The sequence below is a fragment of the Callorhinus ursinus genome, unplaced genomic scaffold (assembly GCF_003265705.2).
Source record: "Callorhinus ursinus isolate GAN/ISIS: 27379988/994484 unplaced genomic scaffold, GSC_fseal_2.0 scaffold43, whole genome shotgun sequence".
Lineage (NCBI taxonomy): Eukaryota > Metazoa > Chordata > Mammalia > Carnivora > Otariidae > Callorhinus > Callorhinus ursinus.
Genome location: NW_027397105.1, coordinates 6,160,717 through 6,173,577, shown reverse-complemented (window position 1 = coordinate 6,173,577; position 12,861 = coordinate 6,160,717). Strand labels below are relative to the sequence as shown.

At 38.8% G+C, this 12,861-nt stretch overlaps 1 protein-coding gene across 3 annotated transcripts in view; it reads right to left on the bottom strand.

Moving 5' to 3' along the window:
* Positions 1-12,861, bottom strand: part of MAP2K4 (mitogen-activated protein kinase kinase 4) — a 134,323-nt gene that overhangs the window by 43,019 nt on the left and 78,443 nt on the right. For all 3 annotated transcript variants that reach the window (XM_025864195.2, XM_073881736.1, XM_073881735.1), the window contains one exon: positions 9,108-9,227. In XM_025864195.2, coding sequence (XP_025719980.1) covers positions 9,108-9,227 — 120 coding nt within the window. The remainder of the gene's footprint in view (positions 1-9,107; positions 9,228-12,861) is intronic.

Sequence of the window (12,861 nt, the reverse complement as noted above, 5' to 3'; positions counted from 1 at the left end):
TATAAACAAAGAATTAGTACCCTGAATACTAAAGCACTATGCTAAATTAATTAGGCAAAGACAAAACTTAACAGAATAATGGCAAAGGGATATCCATTCCACAGGCAATTCACAGAAAAGAAGATCTGAAGACACATGTAAAAAATTCTGTACCTTGCCAGTAATTAGGGAAATGTCGTTTTAAAAGTTAAGATACCACTTCAAACTTACCTGACTGCCAAAAATGAAACATTTAATAATCCCAAATGTTAGCAATAAGATCTGTGTCAATAAACGTTTATGGCTTGCCCAACAACCACCCCCTCTTTGTTATATACAATGTGCCCAGCTGAAAATATATGTCCCAGTCTCCTATGTAGAGAAGGGCAGCCAACAAGATGTCAACACAATTGGCTGATGATTCCAGAACAGACTTTTTGGTTCTTCCCTCTTCTCTTCCTCTGTGTGGACATTACAGTTGAACTCTACGAGCCAACTTGGGACCACAGGACAACCTTAACGACGTAAACCACAAACTCAGTAAACCACTAACAGCTTTCAGTACTGACACCTGAAAACAATTCCTGATATGGAAATCCTCATTTTTACTGGTAGGAACAGAAGTCAGTACAACTACTGTGAAGAGGAAATTGACAATATAAAGTTGAAAACAATTCATATCATTTAACCTAGCAATTGTATTTCTAGGTATAGGCTATACAGAATCTGAAACCTACGCTGCCAAGGAGAAATGCAAAAAGAAGTTCATTTTTACATTTTATAGCTGCAAAAAATTAGAAACAACTTATATTAGTATTACTAAAGAAACATTAAAAAAGATATATTTAATTACAGAATACTACAAAGCGGTTAAGATAAATTAACCAAATCAGGGGCGCCTGGCCAGCTCAGTTGGTAGAGCAAACAACTCTTGATCTCCAGGTCGTGGGTGTGTTCACTGGGCATACAGCCTACTTTAAAAAATCAATAAATAAAATAATAAATTAACCAAACCTATATATTAAAAATCTATATTTATATGGATGAATCTTGAAATTTCTGCTGAATGAAAAATGCTATGGGGGATACATACAGGATAATTTCATTTATGTAAACTTTAAGAATATAGAAAGCAATACTATGCATTACTTAGGGAAAGATACATATATGGAAAGCCTAAATGAAGAAGTGGAGGGAAATATTAACTTCAAGGTAGTGTTTAGATCTGTAAAGTGAAAGGGGGATTAGGACGAGGTCTTCCACTATATAATTTAAATACAGATAAAGAGTAAAAATGCCAAAGTGCTCATCTGAGGTGTTGGGTACACTGTGATTCCCGTAGAAGTTTCTGTATGTTTGAAATACTTCACAATTTTAAAAAAGCAAGAGCTACCTTAAGAAACTAGAAAAAGATGAGCAAATTAAACCAAAATATGCAGAAAAGAGGAAGATTGATCAGAATGAAAAAATTTTTAAAGAGAAAAACCATATAGAAAAGTAATACAACTGAAAGCTGGCTCACTGAAAGATCGATAAAAAACTGATAAATCTCTAGCCAGATCCATCAGGAAAAAATAGAAAAGATGCAAATTACCCATTAAATTGCCAATTACTTTGACAATTTAGATGAAAGGGACAAATTTCTTTGGAGAAACAAACTACCAAATTTCACTCCAGAAGAAACATAACTTGAATAGAATTCTATCTTTGAAAGAAACTGAATTTGTAGTTAAAAATCCTCCCACAAAGCAAACTCCAAATTCAAATGGCTCCACTGGGGAATTCTACCAAACATTTACAGAAGAAATAATACCAATTCTATATAAAGTCTCCCAGAAAACTGCGAACGAGGGAATATTTTCCAAATCATTCCGTACAGCTATAGCATTGATACAAACGGATACACTGATAAAAAGCCAAAAACAAACACTGTAAGAAAACTACGGATCAGTATCTCTCAAGAACAGATACAAAACTTCATAATAGGGATGCCTGGCTGGTGTAGTCGGTAGAGCTCACAACTCTTCATCTCAGGGTTGTGAGTTCAAGCCCCACACTGGGTGTGGAGCCTACTTAAATAAATAATAAAAATTTCACAAAAGAACTTCTAAATAAAATTTTAGCAAATTTAATCCAACAATATATTAAGAAGGTAATATATTATAATCTGGCGGATTGATCCGAGAAATGCAAGGTTGTCTAACATATGAAAAGCAATCCATGTAACTTACGATATGAAAAAAAGAATTTCTTTAACACCATACAATCACCTTAAAGATGTAGAAAAAGAATGGGGAAAAAAAAGAACAAGAATGGGAAAAAACTCTAACATATATTCCTGATCTTAAAAAAAATAAAATCTCAGCAAATTAGGAATAGAAGAGCACTTCTTCAACTTGATAAAGAACATCTATGAAAAACCTATAGCTAACATCACCCTTCCTGGTGAAACCCTGAATGCTTTCTCCCTAAGATCAGAAATAAGACAAGGATGTCCACTGTCACTATATCTATGGACTAGAGCACCGAGCCAGCACAATAAGGCAAGACATAAATGAATAAATGGAACCCAAATTGAAAAGAAGAAGAAAACTCTCTTTATTCACAGACAACATGATAATCTGAAACGTGATGGAATCTACAAAAAGCTACCAGAACTCGTGAGTTTAACAAGGTTACAGTACACAAGATAAACAAAAATCAATTGTATTTCTTTATGTTAGTCACAAAACAAGAGGAGACAAATTTCTTTAAAGTATCATTTAGCAAAGCATCAAAAAATATTAAAAACAAGGATAAATTCAACAAAAAAAGAGAAAGTCCTATACAGTGAAAGCTATAAAAATTGCTGAGAAAAATTAAAGAAATGTTAATGAAGTAAAATACCATGTTAATGAGTCATTAGACTGAATGTTGTTAAAATATCCATACTCCTCCAGTTGACCTACAGATTCAGCATAATCCCAATCAAAATCCCAGGGATTGTGTTTTGTAGAAACTGACAAGCAGATTCCAAAATTCATAGAGGAACAGAAAAAAACGGGGCACCTGGGTGTCTCAGTCGGTTAAGTGTCTGACTGTTGATCTCAGCTCAGGTCTTGATCTCACAGTTGTGAGTCCAAGCTCCACGTTAGGCTCCATACCCAGTGTTAAAAAAAAAAACAAAACAAAGAAAAAACCTTAAAGAGCCAAAACAACTTTAAAAGGAATCAAGTTTAAAAACCAGTACTACCTGATATTAAGACTAGCTAAAGGAATCAAGACAGTGTGGAATTGGTATAAATACAGAACAAACAGATCAATGGAAAAGACTAGACAGTCCAGAAATAGACCTACACAGATGGGGACAACTGACTTCTGACAAAAGTGCAAAGGATATCCACATGCAAAAAAGCAAACATCAATCCATACCTTCCACCATATAAAAATTAACCCCAAATGGATGATTAATATAAATGTGATATCTGAAACTATAAAACTGCTATAAGAAAACATAAAAGAAAATCTGAATGACTTTGAGTTAAGCAAAGATTCCTTTGCTACAACACCAAAAACACAATACATTAAAAAAAAAACACAAAAAACCAACAAACCGGCCTACAACAGCATTAGGAACCTTCACTTTCCAAAAAAAAAAATGCTGTTAAGAGTATAATGGATAAGCCATAGGCGCGGCAGCAAATATTTACAATCATATATCTGATAATAAACCTATATCCAGAATAGATTTGTTTTCAAAATTCCCAAGGGGCACCTGGGTGGCTCAGTCAGTTAAGTGTCTGACTCTTGGTTTCGGCTGAGGCCATGATCTCAGGGTTGTGAGATCGAGCCCCAAGTCAGGCTCCATGCTGAGCACAGAGTCTGCTTGGGACTCTCTTTCCCTCTCCCTCCACCCCTTCCCCCTGTGCGTGCATGCTCTCGCTCTCTCTCTCTCAAATAAATAAATAAATCTTTAAAAAATAAATAAACATAAAAACTCCCAAAACTCAAGAAGAAACAAAAAACAAGTTTTTTTAAAAAATGGACAGAAGTTGGAAAAGGAACTTCATCAGAGAAGACATATGGTTAGTAAACAAGCACATGAAAAGCTTTCAACATCACTAGCCATTAAAGAAACACAAATTTAGGGGTGCCTGGGTGGCTCAGTTGGATAAGTAGCCAATTCTTGCTTTGGACTCAGGTCATGATCTCAGGATCCTGGGATCGAGCCCCTTGTAGGGCTCCACACTGAGTGGGAATCTGCTTCTCTCCCTCTCCCTCTACCCCGCCCCCACCCTGCTTACTATTGCATGAGTGCACACACTCACTCTCTCTCAAATAAATCAATCTTGGGGCACCTGGGTGGCTGCGTTAAGTGTCTGCCACCTTCAGCTCAGGTCGTGATCCCAGGGTCCTGGGATGGAGCCCCATGTCAGGCTCCCTGCTTAGCAGGAAGTGTGCCGCCCCCATCCCCATACCCCCACTCATGCATGCACACTCTCTCAAATAAATAAAATCTTTTAAAAAAATAGAATAAATTTTTTTAAATTTAAAAATTAAAAAAAAAGAAAAGAAACAAATTTAAAATACAATGAGATTCTAGTCTACACTAATTACAATGGCTAAAAATTGAAAGACCATCCCAGGGGCGCGTGGGTGGCTCAGTCATTAAGCGATTCCAGGGTCCTGGGATCGAGCCCCGTATCGGGCTCCCTGCTCAGGAGGGAGTCTGCTTCTCCCTCTCCCCCTCCCCCTGCTTGTGTTCCCTCTCTCGCTGTGTCTCTATCAAATAAATAAATAAAATCTTAAAAATAAATAAATAACTAAATAAATAAAAATAAAAGACCATCCCAAGTGTTGGGAAAGATGTGGAAGAAAGAGAAGTCTCAAACATTAATGGTGAAGGTTGAAAATAGTACAACTACTTTGGAAAACAGTTTTAAACAGTTAAACATTCACCTACCACATGATCCAGCCATTCCACTCCCAGGTATTTACCCGAGGGAAGTGAGAGCACACATCCGCTCACAGACTTGTACACAAACACTCATAGCGGCATTATTTATAACAGACAGAAACCAGAGAAATCCAGAAGTCCCTCAGCGGGTGAAGGAGTAAACCAACTAGAGTGTATCCCACCATGGAATACGACTACTTCCACTACTCAGCAATGTAACTGAACTGTTGACACGCACCACAACGGGACTTGCAAACAATTATGCAGAGTAAGGAAGACAAAACATACATACTGTATGATTCTATTTACACGAAATTCTAGAAAACGCACATTCATGTCTAGCGGCAGAAGGGAAGTGTGTATGACCCACAGGCACAAGGAAACGTGTGAGTGATGGAAATGTGCACCATCTTGATTACGGTGATAATTCCTCATGTGCAAACACTTGTTCACACATATGAAACTGTTCCCTTTAAATATGTGCATTTTATCGTCTGCTGATTTTACCTCCATAAGGCTGTGCAAGGGGGAAGGAAAGGAAAGAACATGAGCAGTAGCAGGGATGGGAAGGGAGGACACTAAACGCAGCTAACATCAATGCCCCTTACATAGTCCAATGACCTTCTATAATCACAAGTTACTCAGAGTAGTATTTCCCTCACTAGAATTTCTCCAACCTCAAAAGATACTTGAAGTAAGGGCTTCCATGCTTTTAAGTTCTGAAAATGTATATATTAAAGGACATTTTTCAAGTGATTCCAGGTTTCAGTGTTGATAAGATAAATGGAAGGTGCGGACCTTGATGCAAGCTATAGGCTAGGAGTTATGTTTATTATTCAGTACTGTCAGGCTCTTTGTTTTCCCGTCTACAAAGTCTGAAAAGGAGTTTAGAAACCTGTGCAATTAGGTGTCATAGAATTTTTCTACATCAAATCCAAGTTGTACTTTGAGCTTTTTATCTGAGTTCAGTTCCATTCAGAAAGAAGTATAAAGGGCTGGAGACAATGGCAAAAAATAAGTTTCCAGCTTCAGTATTAAATATTATTCAGTCACTGCTCTGAGCAAAGCTATGGATCCTGCAGAGGCTCAATTATTACTCACCAGCAAGATTAATCTCTACAGAGAAGCTGCCAGAAGAAGAAAACATCTCACAAGCTCCTTGATTGATGGCTGACTGAACCAGACCACGAACTGATGTGGATACAAATTATAAAATGAAATGTTCTGGAGGGTTCCTCAGAGACGGGAATTAAAGGCCATCTGTCTTACAGGAGTGGCTAGGGAAGCAGTCCAGACTGCATATGTTCACTTCTACTCTTTCCTTTCATAAACCCAGAATGGTGGGTCTATTATTAGAACTGAAGGTCATGTCACCAAAAAGATCCTTTTAAAAGTGATCAATCTCAAAAGAAAAATGTTTCTCTAAACCCTTATTAAATGTTTAACACTTTTATCCTTTGTAACCACAGGAAACGCACTCTGCCTATGCATTCTTTGAAGGTGAACTTTTTGCTTCTAAACTTCATTTTTTTAAAGATTTTATTTATTTGACAGAGAGAGACACAGCGAGAGAGGGAACACAAGCAGGGGGAGTGGGAGAGGGAGAAGCAGGCTTCCCGCCGAGCAGGGAGCCCGATGCGGGGCTCGATCCCAGGACCCTGGGATCATGACCTGAGCCGAAGGCCGACGCTAAACTGAGCCACCCAGGTGCCCCTAAACTTCATTTTTTTTAATTCAGAAAGTACTTATTACTTCTTGGGGTGGGCTGGGGGAGGGGGAGTTCATGTTCAGCCTCTCTGGGCATTTTGTGACTTTATACAGCTTAACTGTACAGTTCCTCAGCCTTCATCTGATCATACTCAAAAACTGTAGCAATGTTAAAAAGTAGATTATTTTTTTTAATGAAGCTGAAAGTTCCTCATCCCTGGACCACTTGTTCTATAACAGAAAGAACAGTGAGATTTTTGTCCCCGAAGTCCCATCTCTGCCACATAATGGCTATGTGACTCCCATCAAACCTCGGCCTCCTCTTTGGAGAAGGGGATAATGCCCCCGAACATCCTGAGACTGTTACAAAGAGAAAATGCGTGAAAACTATAGAACATTCAACAGATGTTTGTGCTTACGGCTGCATATCTCAGCTCCCTTCAATCTCCCTGAGATATTAACACTGAATTTTACCCAGCTTCTCCTAAGAAACAATGAGGACACTGTTCAGATACTATCCCAAGCCTTCTGTGTTGTTTCCAATACTCTGCAATCCTGGGTATCACTTACTCTGCCTTCTTTTCATAAAATCAGACTTCTACCCTGTGTAGGCTGGGGTTATACACCTAAATGCTGCTTAAAGGGACAATTAAACAATGAACATGAGAACTAGGTTGGCGTCCCTGAGCTCTATGGAGGTGAAATACAGTTAGAGCCAGTAGGAGCCTCGAGGGGCAGGGATCAGAGCACTGGAAAAGCTGACTGTGGAATCCAGTTAGGACAGAAACTCTAGTCCAATCCCCTGCTCTGCATAAGATCTGAAGAGTAACACGGCCAGAGGATTTAGTGATTATAAAGACTAAATTCGGGGCGTCTGGGTGGCTCAGTCATTGGGCGTCTGCCTTCGGCTCAGGTCATGATCCCAGGGTCCTGGGATCAAGCCCCGCATCAGGCTCCCGGCTCCGCGGGAAGCCTGCTTCTCCCTCTCCCACTCCCCCTGCTTGTGTTCCTGCTCTCGCTGTGTCTCTCTCTGTCAAATAAATAAAATCTTAAAAAAAAAAAAAAAGACTAAATTCATGGTTTGGGGGAAGAAGGGAGACTCTTGTGCAACGTGAAGAAAGTTCCAGATCTGTGATCTTACAAACAGCACGGCATTATGGAAAACTTCCGTCCAGGATACAGGTATGGCCCTGAATACATGACTGCATACTGTCGCAAGGTACTACCGGTGCTGTTCACAAATTCGGTGTATCTGGTCACAAAAACAATGATTCGAGTCATAAAAAGTACCAGGACAGAAGTAGAAAGAAACTACGGGAGTCTAGAATTAACAGTGATTAATCAGTGACTCAACAAAGCAATGGACGCTTCCACCTACTAGTGTTACCTATTAGGAAGCACAGAAAAACAAATAAATAAAAATGTAGGGACTGAGTGGGGCAATTAATTGACTAACCTCAAAGGTCGTCTCCAATGACAAGTACATATATTTCTAGTCAGTGTGACAGTCAGTCCTGTCTTACAACCCAGTATTTTTTAAGTTAGTAACTACAACAAAACCCCCAAAGCTACATACATATTTTGTGATCCTGTCCCAAAAAGAAGAGGGGGAGGTTCTCACCGGCTCATAAGGACCCCACCACCACAATCCTAACATTTTCAGAGTGAGAATGGTATTTTATAAAGAGTATTAAAAGCGCTTCGGGGTTCATCCAGCTGAAGTCCTCCTCACCTAAGTATCACAAGTGTGTGAGGACGGTCCTGACACCGTCAAGTGTCTCATTCAGGCCCTGCTCCGGCTCTACCCGCTGCCCTAACTCCCTTCCCTGCTTCAGGCAGTGGGATGACTGGAAGTGAGGATGTGGGTCTGACAGCTGGAGGCAGAAGTGACGAGCTACATCAGGACACAGAATAACCAGAGGCCAAAAGGAGACACATGATCCCGAGACCATACAGTCTCTACTCAAAAATCCAGACAAGTTTAGCTAAGAGAATGTCTACCATACTTGTGAAGTTCCTCATGGGCTGTACTGAGGGCGAGTAAATGCTTACCTTAAATGCAGATACAGCTGATGATACAAATAAATAAAAGTTTTTAAAAGGGGATGGGGGCAACGCTGAGGGAGTTCAAAGCCAAGAGAGAGAGAGCTCAATCTATGGCAAAGGGTTAACATTCAGAAGTCAGCTGATCTGTCGGGGTCTTAAAGAACAGAAACTGCAAGTGAAGAAAGGGAATGTGGGATTCACAAGTGACACCCATAACTATATATTTGAAAAGTATGAGATTCACCCCTTAACTAAGGAACAATGAGTGCCAGAAATGAATGTGTAGATTCTCACAGCCTATATGCTAAAATATTGAGAAATCAGCTTATTGCTGATGTATGACAATTAGCTGAAGATTAGAATCTAAGCCTGCCATCCTCTTATTTATTCCAATGAGATATTTATTTGTCAGCTAAAACCCCAAATTGTTTATTCCTACCTCTCTGAAGAGTGCACCATAAAACTGAACAATGTACGGGCAATCACTACTCCGCATTACTACATCCAAATCCATAAGAAGTTGTTTTTGTTCTTTTTCATCCACTGTTGACCGAATTCTCTGGAAAAGAATGACAAAAGATGTCACAAAAACATAAAACAACTTTAGAAACCTAAGAAAAACCACTACCACAACAAGACTAAAAATTTCTAAGCAAACGTCATAAATACTAACCAGACATAAAAATTATCATCTTCCTTAGACTTTACAAGAACAATTTTTATCACAGAAAAACAAAATAGCACTTAGGATTTTTTTTTTTTTAAACAAAATAGCACTTAGGAATTCTTTAAAGGACACAGGGCTTTTTAACCACAAGCATCCACGGATGACGTTGGAAGTTATGTAACGAAGTTCCTAAGCAGTGAAAATTAACCCTCACATGCAAATATAAAGAAAAGCATCAGGAGCTATACTTTAAACAGTTTTCATGTGCATAGTCAGCTTCACAGATACCTTTATTGTATGGAATCTAGGTATTCAATGCAAGAACAGCCCTCCTTGCTCCCTGGCAACCTTACCGCCTAGCATCCTCATTCGTTTGAGATGGAAAATAATCCAGAACAGGTCACAATGGGAATCAGTGTAGGTGCAGCACACAGACAGCATTCCCAGCCTCCCAAATCCTACGCTGCAATTCTCCCCCTTCACCACATTTTCTATATGCTAAGAACAAAAAGTTCTACCTGACTCTCCACCCCATGGGTCAGAATGGAGGGCAGTAGGAACATGTGGAAGAAAACCTACAGACGAGGGAGGGCTCTTTGCCTGTTCCTACACTGATGAGGCCCTCTTCTTTGTACAAGGCAGACCTGCAGTATAACCCTAACCCACCTGTACAATTTCTCTGCACACTTCTAAAAGACTGCCACGAAAAACCAGTACCCCCACCGCCCACTGCCCACCCGGGAACAGCAGGGTACACGGAGACGTTCAGAGGGACAGTTCCCGCTGCACGAGAGAGAGATAGGAAAGAATCAAGTTCAGAAAACATAAAACATGAATAATGAAGTTATAGTTTCACATCAAGGCATGCAAACAACTTTTTTTCATAAAAAAAGTTCACAATGTCACACCGCGCCACTGTGTACAACACATAGTACATACTTACAAGGCAAGTTAGTATACCAAAAACTACACAAGGTGGCATTTTGTCTTCCAAAGACTTCAAGGTATCTGTCCTCAATGTTCTTGAAAGGGATGAAGGCAGACAATTAAATTCTTGAGCCCATTTTACAGAAGAGAAACCAGAGGCACAGAGAGATACAAAAGATGTATTCCACGTAACATGATGATAAGCAGTTGCAGAAGGAATAGAGGCAGGTTCTTGCATTTTCCTCTCTCCCCACTAAATGAGGAATTCCATATATTCCAAATACAAACACATTTAATTTTGCTATTTAAAATTTATAGCCTGCTAGCTACAGCACTTCATATCAAATAAAATTTACTAACTAGCATCCATCTTTGTATACACTGATTTATTTAAGACTTTTACACTGAATATCACTACCCAGATAAACAAGAAATGATAATTACATAAGAAGAACAAAAAATAATGACAAAATAAGACTGATACTTCTAAAATTAAGAAAAAATTGCCTCCTTTCTCTCATTTCTATATTTTCATAGTTTGGAGATTAATGGGCTTTCTTTTAAATCAACATCAGGATAATGTTTGCTCAAAAAGTGTATTTTTAAAAAGTCAAAATAGCCCAGAGATGTAATTTGTTATTAGTTCAAAACCATGACATCGATAATTTTGGTAAACATTTTAATTACATTTATTCCTGTTTTTAAAAACAATAACACTAAAAGGATAGCTGTGAAAATACTAGTTTGGGAAGGCAATTTTTTAATAAAAACGTAACAACTTCATATATCTACATTTAAAAGACAGAGAGCTGGTAACTAGAGACAAATGGAGAAGAAAAAGAAAATGATACTCTGGGGAAGATTTCCACCAACCAAAGAATTCTCACTATTAAAAGGTTTAAAAATATTTTTTTTCTATTTTCACTTGTACGGCTATATGGGCAAGTATAAATACACTAACTCACACTCACAGGACACTATTATAAAAGATGTCCTCTTTCCTAATTTGTTTCCCCAAACTGGTTATACGGTTTTCTAAATTTCCGTTTGTACAAATGCTTGTATTTCAACTATTGGAAAGCATATCACAGCCAAAACCTTGATCGTTATCATCAATAACTGACTCTTGAGGACAATTTCCACACATACTGCAGTAGCTTCTGAAAGGATGCATGCTACTGCATGGCCTGGAGGCCTGACTGAAGTCTCAGCATGAGATCGGTATCTAATTCTCAATCCTGGACCAGATTAGCATGAACCGGAATGGACAGAGTTCCTGGCACAGCTCAAACCTTTGAGCTCATCAGCACAGCAGTAAAATCTATTCATCTGTAAACTATTCTTTAATGCCACCGGTAGTACAAAACAGAACACGGGGCTGCTGGATGGCCTACTGGTCTACCAGGAAATGGACTCCGCTCTTGGACACTGGTCAACGGATCGTCATCTCTTCGTGCTCTCTGAACATCTGGTCCAAGGGACAGGGAGCGGGTAGAGGAGTAGCTGCTGGTATGGCATCAGAATTGTTTGCGGCTAAGCAAGTGACCTAACTCTTCATTATACAGAAGTTTTAGGATTATACTGCAACATGTATTATATGTGAGCACGTAATAAAATAAACTAATTCAAAAGGCCTAAAGGACTCAGAAAGGGGATTAACCACAAGCACATGCCTACAACAGTGGTCACTTCAAATTAGTTATTTTAACTCAATTAATTCAAAATAAAGTTCAAGTTGGAGAATACTTAACAATCATCAATGACTCAAATGAAAGAATTCTTAATAGTAAGAGTCGTGATCAGGAACGCTTCTCTAATGGAACAAAACAATGTGTATGGATAAGATTTTTATCACTGGAAATAAGTACAGCCAGGACTTTCTAATATTAAGGGAGAATAATCACCCAAACTGGAACACATGAACAAGAACAAACTTCCCTTCCCTTTATGAAACTGTCCTTGGGAGCTCCCCTCTCCTTGCTAGATGAGATCCTGCCTGATTCATGAATCATTTCATAAAAGCCAATTAGATCTCCAAATTAAGGAGGAAGAAAAAAGCCTTCCTTAATAGAGGGAGGAGAATGGAAAATGGAAGCCCAAAGGTGACACCAATTATACATAAAAATCTCTCATAATTAGAATGTTCGGAAAGCAAATGTACTGATAAATGTCTTGAATCAAAGAAAACTTTTATTTATATCATAAATTTAAAAGTTAAATAAGACTGATGTTTATTTGAGTTCAGAAAACCTTTTTATTTCTTCCTCGTAAAGAATGGGGTTGAAAAGCTCATACAAGACCACAAAATATTTAAGAAAATCATCTCAAGAACCTTAAGGGTTTTTTTTTGTTTTTAAAGATTTTATTTATTTGACAGAGAGAGACACAGCGAGAGAGGGAACACAAGCAGGGGGAGTGGGAGAGGGAGAAGCAGGCTTCCCACTGAGCAGGGAGCTCGATGCGGGGCTCGATCCCAGGACCCTGGGATCATGACCTGAGCGGAAGGCAGACGCTTAATGACTGAGCCACCCAGGCGCCCCGAACCTTAAGTTTTTTTTAAAAAGTTTCATTTTCAACCAAATATCAGAACTCATTAAAA